The following is a 21543-nucleotide window of genomic DNA, read 5'->3' on the forward strand; positions in this document are numbered from 1 at the left end:
TTTTTTTTTTTTTAAGATTTTATTTATTTATTTGACAGAGCGAGACACAGCGAGAGAGGGAACACAAGCTGGGGGAGTGGGAGAGGGAGAATCAGGCTTCCCGCTGAGCAGGGAGCCCGATGCGGAGCTCGATCCCAGGACCCTGGGATCATGACCTAAGCCGAAGGCAGACGCTTAACGACTGAGCCGCCCAGGCGCCCCAGAACGTGCCCTCTTTAATACCCATCACCAGGCTAACCCATCCCCCCACCCCCCGAAGATTGCTTTTTTATGATTACAGAATCTGGGAAAAAGGGAACACTATCTGGTGGAATGACTAAGGTATTTTTTTTTTTTTAAAGATTTTATTTATTTTTTTGACAGAGAGAGACATAGCGAGAGCAGGAACACAAGCAGGGGGAGTGGGAGAGGGAGAAGCAGGCTTCCCGCAGAGCGGGGAGCCCCATGCGGGACTCGATCCCAGGACTCTGGGATCATGACCTGAGCCGAAGGCAGACGCTTAACGACTGAGCCACCCAGGCGCCCGATGACTAAGGTATTTGACGTGGGTTTCTTACATATACTGTCTGAAACGGGATGGTGTGGGATGAGGGGGAGTGCCTATGATTTGTCTCATTATTTATAAAGTTGATATAATTGAAGCGTCCTTTAAATGGCAAGGAGGGTGAAATAAGATGAGGAAAATGTTGGAAAATGTCCGGTGCTCTAAGATTGGCAGGGGGGATAAAGACGGCTGTAGGCTGGCTCCTCTTGATTGAAAGGAACCACCCAGAATCTGTGACGCACTGTGCTGGGATTGGCCCTCTGCAGCCACCGTCCCTGAACTGTGCTTTGGGTCTCCTAGCAACAAGGGGTGGTGGCCCGGCGAGCGGGCGCCGGGTGAGTGCGCAGATGAGGGCTGTACTCCGGCATTTGCGAGTGTACCTCGGAAGGGCACTGGGACCTGGGACCAGGCCAGACCCTATGTGTGGTCTTCCAGGAGGGGCGGGGACGGGGGACGGCTTACCTGCCGCTGGGTAGAAAGTTGCTGCAGAGTGGCTGACGCGGTCTTCACCTGCAGTCCCGAGAGTCCGTGCCAGGGCCAGGCCTCCAGAACGCCCCTTGGCCTCTGTACCTCAACGAAAGCGCTTAGGAAAACCGATAGACGTAGAGTAGAAATGGCGTGTTTTGTTTTGTTTTTTAAGTTTATTTGTGTAATCTCTACACCTAACCTGGGGCTCGAACCCACGAGACCTAGAGATCAAGAGTCACATGCTCCTCGGACAGAGCCAACCAGCCTCCCCAACATCGTTTTTTTTTTTTTTTTTTTAAGATTTTATTTATTTATTTGACAGAGATCACAAGTAGGCAGACAGGCAGGCAGAGGGAGAGGGAGACGCAGGCTCCCTGCTGAGCACAGAGCCCGATGTGGGGCTCGATCCCAGGACCCTGGGATCATGACCTGAGCCAAAGGCAGATGCTTAACCATCTGAGCCACCCAGGCGTCCCCCCAACATCGTATTATTGAGACACTGCTTATAGAAAAAGATTCACCAGTTTATAACTGTAAATTAATAACATCAAGCGCCTAATAATGCTGTTCTTAATCACAATTACATTAAAATTTGGGGTGGGGATGATGCATGTCATTGCAGTTGATACCTGTGGAGAATCTCCTAAATTGTACCCTGAAAAGGCAGAATGGAGATGTCAATGCCCCCACCTCAGATATATGTAGAAAAAACTCTGGCTATTATCAAACCAGATATTGCTGACAAAGAGGAGGAGATACAAGATATTATTCTCAGGTCTGGATTCACCATTGTTCAGGTAACTTTTGGGCATGATGATCATGGCTTTTTTTCTCTCTTTGCTCTTTAAAAAAAAAACAAACTTAAATATGTTAACCTATTTAGTGCCTTAGTACTTAGTACTAAACTTAGGTTTAACTTCTAAGTATAAAAGTTATATATGTTAGTTTTAATTTTTTTTATACTTCAAAAGAATATAAAATGATAATTAAAATTCCTTTTTCCTCCTCCTCTGCTCTCCCACCCAAGTGTCAGTCTCCAAGGAAAGGCATCTACTTAATGCTTTCTGTCCTTGCAGGATTTTCTAAGCATTTCAAACCATCCCCCCCCCCCCCATAAAATAGGACAGTCCTCTTCCCTTGACTTCCTTTACAAAGTTGCTCAGATTGCATTCCATGTTATTACATCTGAATCTATCTCATTCTTCCTCACTTCTGTGTGATATTCCCCTCCGTGAATGAACAATTTACTTGTTCAATTGATGGACTTTAGACTGTTGGTATTTTTTTTTCAATTATTAAAAACATTTAATGTTTTAAAGCCTTATTCTGCAGTTGGTAGAGGTTTGAAAATGTATGTAAAAAGAGTCTTGTTAAAGATTATCAAATAGAATGAAATATTTTGAATATTTTTTTACCGTCCCTATTTGAAATTCCAGGTTTTTTTTTTCTCTTATATTTGTATAGTGTCATATTGTCTATTTTGTCAGTGTTTTTAAAAAGAAAACGGAGGGGCACCTGGATGGCTCATTCGGTTAAGCATCTGCCTTCGGCTCTGGTCATGGTGTCAGGGTCCGAGCATCAAGTCCCACATCAGGCTCCCTGCTCAGCGGGGAGTCTGCTTCTCCCTCTCCCTCTGCCCTCCCTTCTGCTCTTGTTCTCTCTCTCTCCCTCCCTCTCTCGCTCTCCCTTGCAAATAAATAAAAATAAAAGAAAAAAGACTTCAATCTACAGGAAAGATAAGGGATTTCAGCTGAGCTTAGTAGGATAGGTAAAGCCTCAGGGTAAGAATGGTACAAGAAAGTGTAAGGAAGTAGTGCAGGAATGTACAATGAAATATTTACTATATTTAAGAGACTCAGGTAAAGAACTTTTTAATAAATATTGTTAGGAAAATTAGGTAGCTATTAAAAAAAGTTGGATTCAAATATACTGTATAATGAGGGTAAACTCCAAACAGATCTAAGATTTAAATATTTTAAAATTAAATGATATAAATTCTAGAAGAAAAGATGCATGAATGTCTTTTATTCTTGGAGTGGGACAGCCTTTTTTTACTATGACTTATCATCTGGGAGCCATAAAAGAAAAGATTGACAAGACTATAAACATAAAAAACTTATGCATAGCCAAGTGAACATCATAAAGTCAAAACTTGAAAGCAGATGACAAACATGGGAAAAAAAGATTCGCAATTGATAACATAAAGGGCTAATCTCCTTTAAATATATAGAGTTCCTAGAAAAAGATAAAAAATCAATTGAAAATGGATAGAACAGAGGTGCCTGGGTGGCTCAGTCGGTTGGGCGTCTGCCTTCAGCTCAGGTCATGATCCCCAGGGTCTTGGGATCGAGTCCCACATCAGGGAGCCTGCTTCTCCCTCTGCCTGATGCTCCCCCTGCTTGTGCGTGCTCTCTCTCTCTTTCTCTCTGATAAATAAATCTTTTTTAAAAAGCTTAAAAAAGGGCGCCTGGGTGGCTCAGTTGGTTAAGCGACTGCCTTCGGCTCAGGTCATGATCCTGGAGTCCCGGGATCAAGTCCCACATCGGGCTCCCTGCTCAGCAGGGAGTCTGCTTCTCCCTCTGACCCTCCTCCCTCTCATGCTCTCTGTCTCTCATTCTCTCTCTCGCAAATAAATAAAATCTTAAAAAAATAAAATAAAATAAAAGCTTAAAAAAAAGGATTAGTTAAGTAGACTCTGACGAATCCATCAAATTGAATACTATGCAACTAGTTGTAAAATGAGAAAAGAGGAACCTCTCCATGTCCTGTTACGGAAAAAAGCAAGATGGCAGAACTGTATATAGCAATCTTTTGTGATAGAGAAAAAGTAACATATATTCATGTTTGCCAGTATTTGCAAAATCAAACACTAGGAGATTAAAAAATGGTTGCCTATCTGAGAGCAAGGAAGACCAGGGTAGATTAGGACAGGGATGGGAATGCAATTTTTCAGTATATACTCTTTTATAGTGTTTTGAATTTCTTATCCCTGTAAGTATATTACCCATTAAATTTGGGGAAAAAACAATTAAATGAAGTATACAAATAAGATAAATATATCCTATTTAAGTTTTTTTAGAAGTCCATATTTTAAAAATAATTAGTGAAAAACTTAAGTAGCTCATGTTAAATATGCCTAACAATCACAAATACTGACACATCTTAATTTTAAATAATGAATAATAGGATTATACTAAATCAGGTGGTTTTGTAACTTCTGAAATTTCTTTTTCTTGACTATGTGAATTTCAGTATGAGAACAGATGCAAGCACCTATTTTGCAGCAGCTGGTCCTTGACTGGTGAGAATGTTTAAATACTAGTATTTAACACTTTCCCTAGTCAGCAGTAAATTTCATACCAAAGAAAGCTTTGGTATATTGTATGCTTCTCTTTTGTTTTAATTGTGATAAAATATACACAACATAAAATTCACCATTTTTAAGTGTACAGTTTAGCGGTATTAAGTACATTTCCTTTATTGTGCAGCCATCACCACCATCCAACTCTAGAACTTTTTTGTCATCTGGAACTGAAACTCTGTACTTATTACTCACTCACTCTGTTTACCCCTCTTCCCAGCCTCTGGTAGCCACTATTCTGCTTTTTCTGTCTCTCTGACTTTGACTATTCCAGATATCTCATGTAAGTAGAATTGTACAATATTTATTCTTTGTATTGTATAGTTTTAAAATAGGCTTTATTGTAGTTGGAAGTCTGTGGAACTTAAGGCTTGCTTTCTTTTTTTTTAATTTAAAGATTTTATTTATTTATTTGCGAGAGAGAAAATGAGAGACAGAGAGCACGAGAGGGAGGAGGGTCAGAAGGAGAAGCAGACTCCCTGCTGAGCAGGGAGCCCGATGCAGGACTCGATCCCGGGACTCCAGGATCATGACCTGAGCCGAAGGCAGTCGCTTAACTGACTGAGCCACCCAGGAGCCCTCTTTCTTTTTTTTTTTTTTAAAGATTTTATTTATTTGACAGACAGACACAGCGAGAGAGGGGACACAAGTAGGGGGAGTGGGAGAGGGAGAAGCAGGCTTCCTGTGGAGCAGGGAGCCCGATGTGGGGCTCAATCCCAGGACCCTGGGACCATGGCCTGAGCCGAAGGCAGACACTTAACGACTGAGCCACCCAGGCGCCCCTGAACTTAAGGCTTTCTTGTTGCCATCTAGGGAAAACCTTCTGAAAAATGATGCATTCTTTCAATAGGTGGCAGTCTTTCCTTTGTTACAAACTAATGGTTCCTTTTCTGATTTTAATACTACTTCTCTTTGTGAAAATATTCACCTGAATCCCAAAAAATTTTACCTGATCTAATTTTTTTAAAGATTTTATTTTTAGGGATGCCTGGGTGGCCCAGTCGGTTGTCTGCCTTCGGTTCAGGTCATGATCCCAGGGTCCTGGGATCGAGTCCCACATCGGGCTCCTTGTTCAGCGGGGAGCCTACTTCTCCCTCTGCCTGCCGCTCCCCCTGCTTGTGCGCAATCTCTCTCTCTCTCTCTTTCTCTCTCTCTCTCTGACAAATAAATAAAAATCTTTAAAAAAAGATTTTATTTTTAATCAATTTTCACACCCCGCGTGGGGCTCAAACTCACAACCCCGAGACCAAGATTCGCATCTTCCACTGACCTAACCAGCCACGTGCCCCGACCTAATTTTAAAGTAACCAATGGAATTACTGATTCATTATCAATTTTTTAAAAGATTTTATTTATTTATTTGAGAGAGAGGGAGACAGACGGAATGAGCGGGGGAGGGCCAGACTCCCTGCTGAGAGCAAACCTCTGGAGCCAGATGGGGGGGTTCTGAGATCATGACCAGAGCCGAAGTCAAACGCTTAACCGACTGACCCACCCAGGTGCCCCTCATCAATTTTAGTTTAAGAGGCGCTCTTAATGTTTATAATTATGCTGCATTAGGCAGCACACCTGCAGAAGGTGGCGTCCCTTGCTTGTTAAGGGGCATGTGATAAGGGCTTACATTATAACAGATGAAATGCAGCAACAAAAAAACCCATACCAGTATGCCCAAGAATCACAAATACTGACACATCTTATTTTTAAGTAATAGAATCAAGGATTATACTAAATCAGGTGGTTTTGTAACTTCTGAAATTTCTTTTTCTTGACTATATGAATTTCAGTATGTGAACAGATACAAGCGCCTATTTTGTAGTAGCTGGTCCTTGACTGGTGAGAATGTTATATTTGTCAGCAGAGCCTGTTTACAGCAGTGCTGACCCACCTAGGTAAGCATCTTCCCATTTCTTGCTTTGGGCAGTTTTGATTTCTCACTACAAACTGAGCAAGTTTGCCAAGTGTCCGAAACCTGAGGACACATGATTGTTTTGGAAGGAGCCTTAAGAGGTCACTTGGTAAATTTCATGCTGTACTGTCAGGAAAATCTAACCCACTTTAGAAAGATAGCTTTCTGCCTTAATCATGGAGATTTTTAGCCTTGACCTTCCAACTTATCTCCATTCTCATCATCCTTATTCTAGCCAGAAGTTTTTCTTGGTGACTAATTTGAATCCCTCTGTTATTTCTTGAGTCTTTTCCTTCATGATCCACCTTTAGTGGAACTGACAAACAGTAGTAATAGATGATTTTTTAAAAGTGTTCAAATAGGGGCGCCTGGGTGGCTCAGTCGTTAAGCATCTGCCTTCGGCTCAGGTCATGATCCGAGTCCTGGGATCAAGCCCCACATTGGGCTCCCTGCTCCGCGGGAAGCCTGCTTCCCCCTCTCCCACTCCCCCTGCTTGTGTTCCCTCTCTCACTGTGTCTTTGTCAAAATAAATAAATAAAATCTTAAAAAAAAAAAGTGTTCAAATAGCTGCTTTTAGAGAAGGGTGATCTCTAATTGGAAGAATGGCTGATTTCACTTCTGTGATTTTTTACTGATTCATTCGTATAATCTCATTTGTGAAGAAAATAATGTTTCTTTGCCCTCAATATTTTATGTTCTTTCAAACTGAGAAACTTAGTACCAAGTATTTTAAGATCATAGTGAACCTACATATTTATGGCAGAACCAGAATAAAGATTACACAACTTCTACATTCAACAGAAAAACTTGTTTACTGCATCGTTATACTGTATATTATTTCTAAGTACCACAATGAGACCAGCTCCCTAAAAAAACATAGGAAAATTTCACAATTAATAGGAAAATATCACAAATAGATAAAGATGAATTTGGAATATTCTGAAGTCCAATTTTGTTACTTTAATGTATACAAAGTATAAAAATGTTGATGATAGTAGTCTTTTTACTTAAAGAAGGAGATAAGCTCAGTTTGTCATTAACAAACCATATATTGAAGTAGGCTGCCAGATAGGAATAGTTTTTCTTAAGTAGGTTAAGTAACTGTTTTTAACTTAAGTATAATTAACATGCAATGTATATTAGTTTCAGGTGTACAACATACTGATTTTACAATTCTATACTTCAGTCAGTGCTTACCACAGTAAGTGTGGTCACCATCTGTCACCGTACGACATTATGACAATATTATTAACTCTTTTCTCTATGCTGTACTTTTCATCTCTTTGACTTACTTATTTTGTAACTATAAGTTCCTGCTAACATCCCCTCTGGCAACTACAGGTTTGTTCTCTGTATTTAAGAGTCTGTTTTTTGTTTGTTCATTCTCTTGTTAGATTCCACATATAAATGAAATGGTAATTGTCTTTCTCTGTCTGACTTATTTCATTTAGCATAATACCCTCTGGGTCCGTCCATAGGTGTCACAAATGGCAAGATCTCATTCCTTTCTATGCTATGTCTGGGTAATAGCCCATTGTATTTATATACCACATCTTTATCCACTTATCTGTAGATTGATCTTTGTGTTGCTTCCATGTCTCAGCTATTGTTAATAATGATGCAGTAAATGTAGGGGTTCATATATCTTTTTGAATTAGTGGTTTTGTTTTCTTTGGGTAAATATCCAGTAGTGGAATTACTGGATCATATAGTATTTCTATTTTTAACTTTTTGATGAACCTCCATACTGGTTTCCACAGTGGCTGCATGGGTTTACCTTCACATCAACAGCGCACGAGAGTTGGTTAAATAACTTGGAGAAGTTTATTTATAGCCTACATTTAATTTTATCTCTCCCTTTCTTCGTAATATAAAAATCTTACATTTATAATCAGATTTGTATGAATTTCAAGTTATTAATGACTTAATGAGTTATTATTGAACTGTCATTTTAAATACTTTTGTTGACTTTGTTTCTCTTATAGAGAAGAAAACTCCATCTCAGCCCTGAGCACTGTAGTAACTTTTATGTGGAACAGTATGGGAAAATGTTTTTCCCCAATTTAACAGCTTACATGAGTTCTGGACCACTTGTTGCCATGATATTAGCTAGACATAAAGCCATCTCTTACTGGAAAGAACTTTTGGGACCAAGTAATACCTTAGTAGCTAAAGAGACTCACCCAGACAGGTAACTTTCCTAGGGGGAAAAATGGAATCCAAGTATAAAAATGAAACAAAACAAAACAAAACCCAAAACTGATTTCATTGTAATAGGAGTTTCTTTTCGTTTGAAAGTTTTTCTAAGTCAACTTTTTGTTTTTTGGTTGGGATGGGGGTGGGGTCAGTTTTACATTTTAGCTATTTAAATGTCCATCTTAATACCATATACCCCAAAAGGCCTCAGGGAATGTCTGATTTAGCCTAATTCTTCTGATTAGCCTAATTGTTCTCTCATCCTTGAATTAAACTGCCCCTGAAGTAGGATTTTTCATAGGAAAATTGGCATGGCTTTTAAAAATAATATTGGTAATAGAAGGCCAGAAAAACAGATTTTTAGCATTATCATTAAAGTTTGGAAACACGAGGACATTGAATTCTTGCATTTTTTAATATACGTTGCCTTTTCACTTCTCACAAAACAACACCTCCTCTTCACCCAGAGAACTCCTGTTTCCCAGTGTATCCCTCCTGCAGATTTAAATATATTTGACCCTCATCTAGGTAGATTTAAGCTTAAATTCAAAATAGATTAAAACTTCCATATGTGAGAAGTGGCAATGCTTCTGTAAAATTCCTAAGTAGAACGCATATGTAAAGAGTAAGGAAAGGATATCACATTGGATGGTCATCATCTCTAACTTACTTTTAGTCTAAGGGCAATTTATGGCACAGATGACCTGAGGAATGCACTTCATGGGAGCAATGATTTTGCTGCAGCAGAAAGAGAAATTCGATTCATGTTTCCTGAAGGTGAGTTACCAATGAGTAATTTAGTCAAGTGCATCTCCCTGTTGTTTGCTTTCTCTTTTATTTGGGTGATGTATCTGGGAACGAAGATAACAGGGTTTTTCTCCAATATATTTTGTCATATTTTGAAGTTATAGTTACTTACAAACTTGAGGCCAAGAATGGAAAATTCAGTATTTCCCTAGAAACTAAATTGTGTCCTATAGGGAATCTTTTAAGAAGAGTTTACTTTTTTCTTTCTTTTCTCTTAGACTAGCCATACTTAGGGTTTCTCTTCTCCTTTGCTGCAATTCCTTAAGTTCTCCGTAATGCATCAGTAAAGTTTGTTACACATGAAAAAAAGAATCTCCCTTGGAAATTATGATAGATTTCCCATTTTCTCTAACTCTTCACTGTTTGTCTAATGAATGTTTATGAGGTTGTGAAATTAGTAAGTCTCAGGCCCGTTTTTTGTTTCCATCCTGTTATGGAAGTTGTAAACCTTCTAGAAGTGGGCATAGTAAGGAATAACATTGAGGTTTTTAGTTTGTTTTCTTTCTTTCTTTTTTTTTTTTTAAAGATTATATTTATTTGACAGAGAGAGACACAGCGAGAGAGGGAACACAAGCAGGGGGAGTGGGAGAGGGAGAAGCAGACTTCCCGCGGAGCAGGGAGCCCCATGTGGGATCATGACCCGAGCCGAAGGCAGACGCTTAATGACTGAGCCACCCAGGCACCCCTCATTTTTTAATTTTTAAGTAATCTCTGCACCCAACGTGGGGCTTGAACTCATGACCCTGAGATCAAGAGTTGCATGCTCCACGCACTGAGCCAGCCAGATGCCCCACAAAACTATTTTATAGCTATTTGTACACAAAAGGATTTGCCTACTTACATATTTTATTCTTACTGATCTAATTTCTATCACATATCCCTTCCATTAGGGTATCTTTTTCTTTGGAATTGTTTATTATGGAAATTTCAAACATAATCAAAAGTAGAATAATAAAAATAAACCCCTAATGAACCTATCACCCGACTTAAATAATTGTGATCCGTCTAATTATATCATCTATAACCTCTGCTTCTATTTCTAATGCTTCCACATTATTTTGAAGTACATCTCAAACATGAAGTCTTTTTAATGTGATAGTACTTAGATTTAGTCCTCTTAAGTGAATTAGATTTTTTTTTTTAAAGATTTTATTTATTTATTTGACAGAGAGAAACACAGTGAGAGAGGGAACACAAGCAGGGGGAGTGGGAGAGGGAGAAGCAGGCCTCCCGCCGAGCAGGGAGCCCGATGCTGGGCCCGAACCAAGACCCTGGGATCATGACCCGAGCTGAAGGCAGACACTTAATGACTGAGCCACCCAGGTGCCCCAGTGAATTAGATTTTCCTCTGATTCCAGACATCTCACCTCTCTCTGTTTTTTCCTCTTCTTATCAGTAAAATGCAAATATTATTAGTATTGCCTACCTAGTTAGGGATATTGTTAGGGTTGAATATATAAATGCATGTAAAATTCTTAGTGTTTGGTCCATATGTGCTCAAATATTAACTGCTATTATTGTTTGGTTTTCTCTAGTCCTTTTTTTAGAAGCTCTTCTTCCTCATAGGGTTATATACCTAAACTGTTATTTTAGATTGCTTTTGATTTTACCCACTAATTTGTCCCCTAGACATGAGTTTAAGAGATATAATTAGACATTTGAGAAGCAGCAGTTGTAGGATAAATATAAATGATTAATTACCTACCACACTACAGATCTTTTGCTGTGAGAATGTGAAGTTCTTTGGAGTAAATTCTCAGAGTTTGGGATATGACCTCTCTCTTGCTTAGCAGTCAGTCAAGAACTATTTGCAAAACCCTATATGATGATTCACTCAAGCAAGTCATAAAGATATTCAGACATGTTCCTAACCCTTGAAAAAATGTAGTGTCCTTACCCCTCCCTTTCAATAGAGATGGCTAATTCAAAGCTTTGCTATATTCCATTCCTTCAACAAATTTATTGAATTACCTCCTATGTGCCAGAAATACAAAGATGAATAACAATATGTCCCTGCTCTCAAGCTGATCGTATTTTAAAAATGTATAAAAATAAGTATACAATGCAATGTATAAACTACAAATGTCATTAAAGTGCCATGAAAGTTCATCTGTGTAAGAAACATGAAAACCTTATTTTCACATTAATTCATCCAGCCCTAGTTGCTAGAGACAAATAATAAACGATCGGCAAAAATAGATGAGGTAGATGGGCAGCTGGGTGGCTCATTTGGTTAAGCGTCCAACTCTTGATTTTGGCTCAGGTCATGATCTCAGGGTTGTGGGATTGGGCCCTATGTTGGGCTCTCAGCAGGGAATCTGCTTCAGGATTCTCTCTCTCCCTCTGACCCTCCCTCTGCTTGCTCGGGCATGCATTCTCTCTCTCTCTCAAATATCAAATAATTTTTTTTTCTTTTTTTAAGATTTTATTTATCTGAGAGAGAGAGAGACAGAGATAGCCATAGAGAGCATGAGTGGGGAGGAGAAGGAGAAGCAGGCTCCCCACTGAGCAGGGACCCTGACACGGGGCTTGATCCTAGGACCCTGGGATCATGACCTGAGCTGAAGCCAGATGCTTAACCAACTGAGCCACTCAGGCACCCCTCAAATAATCTTTTTTTTTTTTTTTTAAAGAAGAAGATGAGGTAGAAATAATCCAAAAATGAAGTTAAGGGAATAATTTCATTCACAATAGCATCAAAAATAATAAAATACTATTTCACACATAGGTGGGATTTACGAAACAAAATAAAGAAAAAAGAGACAAAAACCAGATTTTTAAAAATAGAGAACAAACTGATGGTTACCAGAGGGTAGCTGGATGGGGATGAGTGAAATAGGTGAAGGGGATTAAGGGTACACTTATTTTGATGAACACTGAGCAATGTATAGAATTGTTGAATCACGGGGCGCCTGGGTGGCTCAGTCGCTTAAGCGTCTGCCTTCGGCTCAGGTCATGATCCCAGGGTCCTGGGATCAAGCCCCACATCGGGCTCTCCGCTCTGCGGGGAGCCTGCGTCTCCCTCTGCCTACCACTCCCTGCTTGTGCCTGCTTGTTCTCTCTCTCTCTCTGGTCAAATAAATAAATAAAATCTTAAAAAAAAAAAAAGAATTATTGAATCACTATGGTGTATACCTGAAACTAATATAACACACTGTATGTTACTTATACTAGAATTACATAGGTAAATAATAAAATACTTAGGAATAAATTTAACAGAAGAAGTACAATTCTTATATACTGAAAGGCATAAAACATTATTGAGAGAAGTGAAAGACTATCTAAAATAGATAGACGTCCCATGTTGATGGATTAGAAGAGTCAATATTGTCAGGATGGCAGTTCTTTCCAAATTGATCAATTAATTTAATGCACTTCCTATCAAAATCCATACATTCTTTTATGTAGAAGTTGGCAAGCTGATTCTAAAATTTATCTGGAATTGCAAAAGATCTAGGCAAGCTAAAACAATTTTTAAAAAGAAGAAATAAGTTGGAGAACTTCCACTAACCTTATTTCAAAACTTATTATGAGACCTCAATAATTAAGACAGTATTATTCTAGACATATAGATCAATGAAAGAGAATTGAGAATCTAGGAATAAATCCTTACATTTTGGTCAGTTGGCTTTCAACAAAAGTGCCTAGACAGTTTGATGGGGAAAAGGTGATCTTTTCAACAAATGATGCTAGGACAACTGAATACCCACATGCAAAAAAAAAGAGAAAGAACTCAGATCTTGTTTCATACCCCATACAAAATGTAACAACAATGGATCATAGACCTAAACATAAGAGCATAAGTATCTAGAAGAAAACATGGGAAATCTTCATAACCTTGAGTTGGACAAAGGGTTTTTGCAAATGATAGCAAAAGCATGATCCATAAAAGAAAATATTGATAAATCAAAATTAAAAGTTTGTATGTTTTATGTTTCAAAAGCCATCATTAAAAGTATTGAAAAGATTAACCACAGACTGGTAGGAAATATTTGAAAATCATATGAAATAAAGGACTTTTATCTAGGATTTATGAAGAACTCTTATAATTAATTCAGTAAAAAGAAGGCAAACAAGAGAAGAACCATGAGAGACAATGGACTCTGAAAAACAAACTGAGGGTTCTAGAGGGGAGGGGGTTGGGAGGATGGGTTAGCCTGGTGATGGGTATTGAGGAGGGCACGTTCTGCATGGAGCACTGGGTGTTATGCACAAACAATGAATCATGGAACACTACATCAAAAACTAACGATGTAATGTATGGGGATTAACATAACAATAAAAAAATTTAAATAAAAAAAAAAAAGAAGGCAAACAAAAACCAGGCAAAATTTTTGAATAAGCATTTCACAAAAGATACATGAATGGCTAATAAGCACATGAAAAGGTGTTAAAACATAATCACTGGGGAAATGCAAATTAAAATCACAATGAGTTAAAATAAAACAAAACAAAAAAACCACAATGAGATACCACCGCACACCCACTACAATGGATAATAATGGCAAGGATAAAGAGATACTGGGATCCTCATACATTATTGTAAAATGATAAAGCCACTTTAGAAAACAGTTTGGTGGTTTCTTAAAACGTTGAACGTATGCTTACCATGTAACTCTGTTGCAATTCCACTCCTCTTAGAATATACCCATCTAAGAGAAATGAAAACATAAATCTACATAAAGACATATGTGAATGTTTATAGCAGTACTATTTAGTACAGCCAAAAACTAGAAACAATCCAACTATGTATTAATGGTTAAACAAAATGTGGTATAGCCGTATAATAGAATACTATTCAGCAATTCAAAGGAACAAACTACTGATACATGCTACACATTGGATGAAACTCAAAACATAATGCTGAAAGAATCCAGGCACAAAAGACAACATACATGACCTGTTTATATGAAATATCCAGGAAAGGCAAATTTTTTTTATTATGTTATGTTAATCACCATACATTACATCATTAGTTTTTGATGTAGTGTTCGATGATTCATTGTTTGCGGTATAACACCCAGTGCTCCATGCAGAACATGCCCTCTTTAATACCCATCACCAGGCTAACCCATCCCTCCACCCCCCTCCCCTCTAGAACCCTCAGTTTGTTTCTCAGAGTCCATAGTCTCTCATGGTTTGAGGAAAGGCAAATTTTTAAATAGAAGCTCAGTGCTTGCCAAAGGCTAGGGGTGGGAGTGGGAGTGGGAAATCGCAAATAGGCACAAGGAACATTTTTGGGGTAATGAAATGTTCTAAAACTGGATTGTGGTACTGATTGCACAACTATAAGTTTACTAAAAATTTATTGTATACTTTAGTGAGTGAATTTTATTATATGTGAATATACCTCAATCAATTTTTTTAGTAAAATTACAAAAAATAGATAAAGTCCCTGCTCCCTTGGAGTTTACATCTAATGTTCAGAAGATATCCATTAAACAATAATTACCCAAATAATTGTACAGTTATGACTGTGTAGTTACTGTGTGGTAAGTGCTATACAAAGCAATTATAGGGTATTATGAGACTCTATGATAAGAAAGGCCCAACTGAGGAAGTGACATGAGATCCAGGGAAGAACATTCTAGCAGATGGAACAGCATGTTTCTCTCAAGTCATGAGCAAGAAAGAACATGACACATTGTATAGACAAAGATCAGAGGAAGATAAATATGAGGTTGGAGAGTAAGTAGAGATTACATGGTATAGAGTTCTGTGGGCTGTGCTATGGAATTCTATCTTGACTGTAAATGCAATGAGGAACCAATGAAGCTTTTTAAGGATGGATATGGCAATAATCAATTTTCATTCTCATTTTTATTTTTTAAGGATTGTATTTGAGAGAGGGAGAGAGCACAAGCGAGGGGAGGGGCAGAGGGAGAGAGAAGCAGACTCCCTGCTGAGTGGGGAGCCCAACATGGGGCTCGATCCCAGGACCCTGGAATCATGACCTGGGCTAAAGGCAGACACTTAACTGACTGAGCCACCCAGGTGCCCCTCAATTTTCATTTTTAAATATTACAAAGGGCCTGGGTACAGGGTACAGTGAACATGATAAATGTGGTCCTAACTTTCATGGAACTGAAAGAGAAGAAGAGACTGATGACAAATATTTGTGTAACCAAAATAAAAATTATTACAGTGATCAGTACAAAAAAGAGTGCTATAATGAGACTAATAGGAAAGGAACCTTTTACTCAACTCCTTTGAGACATTTCCTAGCTTTTCTTGGCATCCTGGCAAAGGACTCTCATTGTTAGTTGTCTCATTGAGACTGAGCCCATACACTAGTCATACAGAAATCTGTCTTCCCACCTTCTTTTTCCTTGGGTCAGTGACAATTTAAATCTGAACACATGAGACCAGTAGCTTCACATTCTCATCTTTATCAAAAATTGCCCATTGATTGAGGTCAACCTCAAAAGACTTACTAAGACTTATAAAATATATTCTTTCTCATATAAATAGATTCTTTGTTGTACTGCAAGTCTGGTTGACCTACATAGTGTTCAAACAAGACTAAAACACTAAAATTTTCCTAGATCTTACATAATTTATTTAAAAACCTGAAAAACAATAATTAAAAAAAACCTGAAAAATAAGAGCAGGAATGTAATATATACTATACACACAGAAATAGGTTTTATGTGTATATTCAATAGTTTATAAGAGAGCAAGAACTACATGTTATTCACTGTTGTATCTATACCACTTTGTAAAATGCCTGCTATTTTGTTGGCAGGAATTAATTGTTGAAATGAATTAATCTCCTGAATTTTACGTGTTCTTCATATTTTTCTTTTTCATGACATTGTCCATGGTAGTATTTACTGTAAAAAATATGGAAATGGAAATGCAGACAAGGATATAGTAGAAAACATCATCAGAATCTTATACATGATCAATCTTAGTGTTTTGATACATTTTTTTGCCAGTCTTACGTGGTCTTATTATTTCTCTGTGTGTGCTTGTGTGTTTTTGAACAAACTATGCTACGTATCTAGTTCTGTTTCCTTTTTGTAAAAAACAAAACAAAACAAAAAACCTTTATAAGTATTATCCACTAAAATTTCTTTCTTTGTAATGATTATATAATATTTCATCATTTGTGGTAGTTTTAATTGGAATACATTTGTCTTTGCAGTGATTATTGAACCCATTCCAGTTGGACAAGCTGCTAAGGATTATTTAAATTTATATGTAACACCAACTCTGCTTGAAGGACTCACAGCACTTTGTAAGGAGAAACCAGCAGATCCTTTTGTAAGAAATCTTTTTATTCACGCTAAAGAAATTGTCTATAGTTTTCATATTTAAAACATTGCATTTTTTGAAACAGTGAAAGTATTAAGAGCATTTTAAAAACTATTTCATATACATTTTAGATACTTAAGTATAACTTTTGATTACTTATTCTCTTACTGTATTTTAACTCTTTTTTTTTTTAAGATTTTTTTTTTATTTATCTGAGAGAGAACACATGAGCTGGGAAAGGGGCAGAGGGAGAGAGAGAATCCTCAAGCAGACTCCCTGCTGAGTGCGGAGTCAGACACAGGGCTCTATCCCAGGACCCTGAGATCATGATCTGAGCTGAAAGCAGACACTTAACCAACTGAGCCACCCAGGCGCCCTGCTGTATTTTAACTCTTAAAGAACACTGTTCTTACAAAACAAAAACAAAAAAACCCCATTGTTTCTAAATACATTTTCAGGGCGCCTGGGTGGCTCAGTTGGTTACGTGACTGCCTTCGGCTCAGGTCATGATCCTGGAGTCCCAGGATCGAGTCCTGCATTAGGCTCCCTGCTCAGCATCAGCAGGGAGTCTGCTTCTCCCTCTGACCCTCCCCCCCCATGCTCTCTCTCTCTCATTCTCTCTCTCTCAAATAAATAAATAAAATCTTAAAAAAAAAATACATTTTCAGTTACTGTGACCTTCAAATACAGATCATTGTTTTGGGGTATAATTTATATAATCAAATGATAAAATTAGATACATATTTGAATTTTGTTCGATATTTTTATTTTTAATGATATCTAATTTTTTTTCATAGAAAACATATTTATTCACATCCCTAGATACTTCAGCATTGCTCAGTCAGGTGGAAGAATAGTTGGGTAGGCGTGACTAGGATGGTGTCCAGGGCCAAATGTCTTCCTTGCTCCTTCCTTACAGGTACTCCCACTCATTTGAAGATTCAGAGATAATCAAGGAAGTTATTTCATTTATTTATTTATTTTTTAAGTAAGCTTTATGCCCAACATGGGGCTTGAACTCATAACCCCCGAGATCAAGAGTGGCATGTTCTTCCCACTGAGCCAGTCAGTCACCTCAGGGAAGGTTAATACCAGCCCTGACAAAATAGTATCTCCAGCCTCTGTTACCATTCTGAAAGGGAATCCCCTTTGGAAGACAAAAGATTTAATCTCTCCTACTAACTTTGTCACTTTCACCAAAAACAAAAGATAAGCAGGTTATTTCTTTTTTTTCTTTTTATTTATTTTAAGTAATTTCTACACCCAATGTGGGTCTTGAACTCATGACCCCTGAGATTAAGAGTCACACACTCTACTGACTGAGTCAGCTAGGTGCCCCTAGGCAGGTTATTTCTTTAATAACTCCTTTTCATTGTGACAATAACATATGTTTACTTAGTAAGAAACCTGATACTACTGAAAAGTTAAAGAAGGGCGCCTGGGTGGCTCAGATGGTTAAGCATCTGCCTTTGGCTCAGGTCATGATCCCAGGGTCCTGGGATCGAGTCCTGCATCAGGCTCCCTGCTCCTTGGGAGCCTACTTCTCTCTGTGCTTCTCTCTCTCTCTCTCTCTCTGTCTCTCATGAATAAATAAATAAAAAATCTTTAAAAAAAAAAAAAAGAAAAGTTAAAGAAAAGAAAAAGATACCCCTGGTTCCATTTCCTAAACATGGTCTTTGAAATCATCTTGTCTAGATTCAACTCTGACTCCAGACATCTAAGCTCTGAGTTTTTCTCTTCTCATCAGTAAAATGCAAATAGATTAGTACCTGCCTACATAATAGGGATATTGTTAGGATTAAATGTAAAAATGTATGTGAGGGCACCTGGGTGGCTTAGTTGGTTGGGCATCTGACTCTTGATCATCAGTTCAGCTCTTCATCTCAGGGTTGTGAGTTCAAGCCCCTCATTGGGCTCCACACTGGGTGTGGAGTCTACTTAAAAAAAAAACAAACACCAAGAAGTATGAATGCATGTAAAATTCTTAGAGTGTCTGGTGCATACATGCTCAAATATTAACTGCTGTTATTGTTTTGTTTTTTCCAGTCCTGTTTTTTCTTTGCTCAGGTTTTATTTTTTTTTTATTTCTATTACTATATTTAAACATATATCCCATAAATATCACTATATTTAGTTTTTTTAAAGATTTTATTTATTTGTCAGAGAGAGAGAGAGCACAAACAGGGGGAGCAGCAGGCAAAGAGAGAAGCAGGCTCCTGCTGAGCAAGGAGCCCAGTGCAAGACTCAATCCCAGGACCTTGGGATCCTGACCTGAGCCGAAGGGAGATGCTTAACCGACTGAGCCACCCAGGCATCCCAAATATCACTATATTTAAATATATATTTTATAGAGATTATTTTAATAGTTAAGTGATTTCTTTTATTACCCTTACCATACTTCTTTTGCTGTTTGAGTTGTTTGCTATTATGAATAGTGTAACAGTAAACATCTTTGAGTATAAGGCTTTTCACACAATGAGATTACATCATTTGGAAAGAGATCAAAAAGTAGAGGGGTGCCTGACTGGCTCAGTACTAGAGCACATGACTCTTGATCTCAGGGTTGTGAGTTGAAGCCCCATGTTGGGCATGGAGCCTACTTAATAAAATAAAAAATAAAAAAAATTTAAAAGGTAGAATTATAATTCAAAACATATGAAAAGCTAAAAAAATTTTGCCCTTAACTTTCTTTTCTAATTAATTTTTTGAGTAATATTTAGAACAGTTTTTTAATAAGCAATATTTAAATATGGTATAAAATTCAAAAATTACAAAAGGGTATATCATGAAAAGTAACTCTCATTCTCATTTCTGTTCCTTGGTCATTCAGTTATACTTCCTGGAGTCATTCACTCTTAGCAGCCTCTATATATCCTTTCAGCAGAGAAAATCTATACATATATAAGCATATATATTTTTACTTAAAAACATGTACATTTACAAATGCTAGCTACTAAAAATGCCATTTGATACTTTTTACCTTATTTACTCAACATATAAATTATTAAATAGCACCACAGACAAAATTGCCCTGTTTTAAAAGAACAGCTCATGGCATTCTCTTGAATTGATGTTCTACAGTTTATTAATTTGTCACATATAGATGGTAGTTTAGGTTGTTTCTATTCTTTTGTTACTGTGAACTGCCAACAGTCAATATCTTCATTCATATGTCTGTGTACCATATATCTATAGAATAAATTCCTACAAATGGAAATACTGAGTCAAAAATAATGTTATTTTTTTAAAAGAATGTTGTTTTGATGTGTTTGATATGTGCATTTTTAATCTGGATAAGTATTGCCAAATTTTGTAGTGGTTGTACCATTTTATACTCTGATTAAAAGTGGATGAGAGGGGGCTCCTGGATGGCTCAGTCAGTGGAACATGTGACTCTTGAGCTCCAGGTCATAATTTCAAGCCCCACACTGGGTGTAGAGTTTACTTAAAAAAAAAAAAAAAGATGGGGCGCCTGGCTAGCTCAGTCAGAAGAGCATGCGGCTCTTGATCTTGGGTCATGAGTGTGAGCCCCATGTTGGGTGTAGAGATTATGTAAATAAATGAAAAACTTAAAAAAAAAAAAGGAAGAACAAAGTTAGAAAATTCTCCAAATTTATTTTTCATTTTCATGATTGTTTTATATATTCAGAGCCTCTTGAAATTCCATATGAATTTGAGGATTGACTTTAACATTTCTGCAAAAATGTTTTTGGGAATTTCATAAGGATTGGATTGAATCTATAGCTCACTTTAGGTAGTAATGACATGTTAACAGTATTAAGTCTTTCAGGGCACCTGGCTGGCTTGGTCGGTGGAGCATAGGATGTTTGATCTCAGGGTTGTGGGTTTGAGCCCCACTTTGGGTGTAGAGATTACTTAAAAAATAAAATCTTTAAAAAAAAGAAAAAATAGTATTAAGTCTTTGTATCCATGAACACAGGTTGTCTTTGCATTTACTCAGGTCTTTAAATTTCTTTTAGCAACACTTTATATAGTTTTCAGTATACAAGTTGGTTAAATGTACTCTAGATTTTTTTTTTTTAATGCTACTGAAATGGAAGTGATTTCTTATTTTCCTTTTGGGTTGTTTATTGCTGATATATAGAAACACAAATGATTTTTGTGTTGATCTTTTAACCTACAACTTTGCCGAATTCATTTATTAGTTATAATAGCTTGTGGATTCTTTGGGATTTTCTATATATAAGATCATGTCATCTGTAAAAGGAGATAGTTTTACTTCTTTTCCAATTTGGATCTATACTTGACAATCTTGCATAATGTAAAACTTAGTGTTTCAGTTTTTTAATGGTCATTTTCTCATTCTCAGTGATTTTGAAAACTACGTTTTAAATTGATATATATTTATACTACTTAAAGTGTAAGGTTGTATATATAGTATATATTTATATCATTCATAGTATATATTTATAATTTATAGTATATATATTTAAATGTTTATGACAAGTTTTTTTCTTTTTTCCATAGATTTGGTTAGCTGATTGGCTCCTGAAAAATAATCCCAACAAGCCAAAGCTGTGTCACAATTCAGCTGCAGAAGAACCTTAAAATAAAATTCCTCAAAGAACAAATCACTATCTTACTGTGAAAGACATGCTTCTACTTTAAAACAAATAAACCGTCCTAAGGTTTTAAGTAACTACGTGTGAAATAAATTGTTTTTAAAAATATAAGTTTTAAAAGACTGTGTTTTGTGTATAAGATAGCATTATCTAAGGTAAAATATAGCTTTAGTAAAGGTATGATTTTTGTTTTCTAATAAAAAAATTGATTTTATCCAGAAGTATTTAGAATGTTAATGAAGCGAATGTAAGTTTTTTGTGATCGTAAAGTGGCATCCAGTTAGGAGACCAACAACTAATTTATATAAGACACGTTAGAAACAACTGAAGATGAAAAGACTGTGTGCCCACAAGAACCTGCTTTCGATTCCTGTGCCTCTTGTCACACAGGCAAGGGTAGTCGTAAAGGTAGTGAAAATGC

General features: G+C 37.2%; 1 protein-coding gene across 5 annotated transcripts; it reads left to right on the forward strand.

Annotated features, from left to right (window-relative positions):
• Positions 1-60: 60 nt before the first annotated feature.
• NME5 (NME/NM23 family member 5) lies at positions 61-21233 on the forward strand. Of its 5 annotated transcripts, none has more exons than XM_036083936.2 (6): positions 337-535; positions 1635-1809; positions 8265-8470; positions 9152-9252; positions 16430-16548; positions 21028-21233. In XM_036083936.2, exons 2-6 carry the CDS (start codon positions 1681-1683, stop codon positions 21106-21108), a joined length of 636 nt encoding a protein of 211 aa, XP_035939829.1. In that variant the 5' UTR covers positions 337-535; positions 1635-1680; the 3' UTR covers positions 21109-21233. The 5 variants fall into 5 exon arrangements, with proteins under 5 accessions (XP_035939846.1, XP_035939829.1, XP_077923593.1 ...); XM_036083918.2 differs by lacking the exon at positions 337-535 and adding an exon at positions 841-879; XM_036083953.2 differs by lacking the exons at positions 337-535; positions 1635-1809 and adding an exon at positions 61-321.
• Positions 21234-21543: the final 310 nt, after the last annotated feature.

The sequence above is a fragment of the Halichoerus grypus genome, chromosome 2, assembly GCF_964656455.1.
Source record: "Halichoerus grypus chromosome 2, mHalGry1.hap1.1, whole genome shotgun sequence".
NCBI classification, from domain to species: domain Eukaryota; kingdom Metazoa; phylum Chordata; class Mammalia; order Carnivora; family Phocidae; genus Halichoerus; species Halichoerus grypus.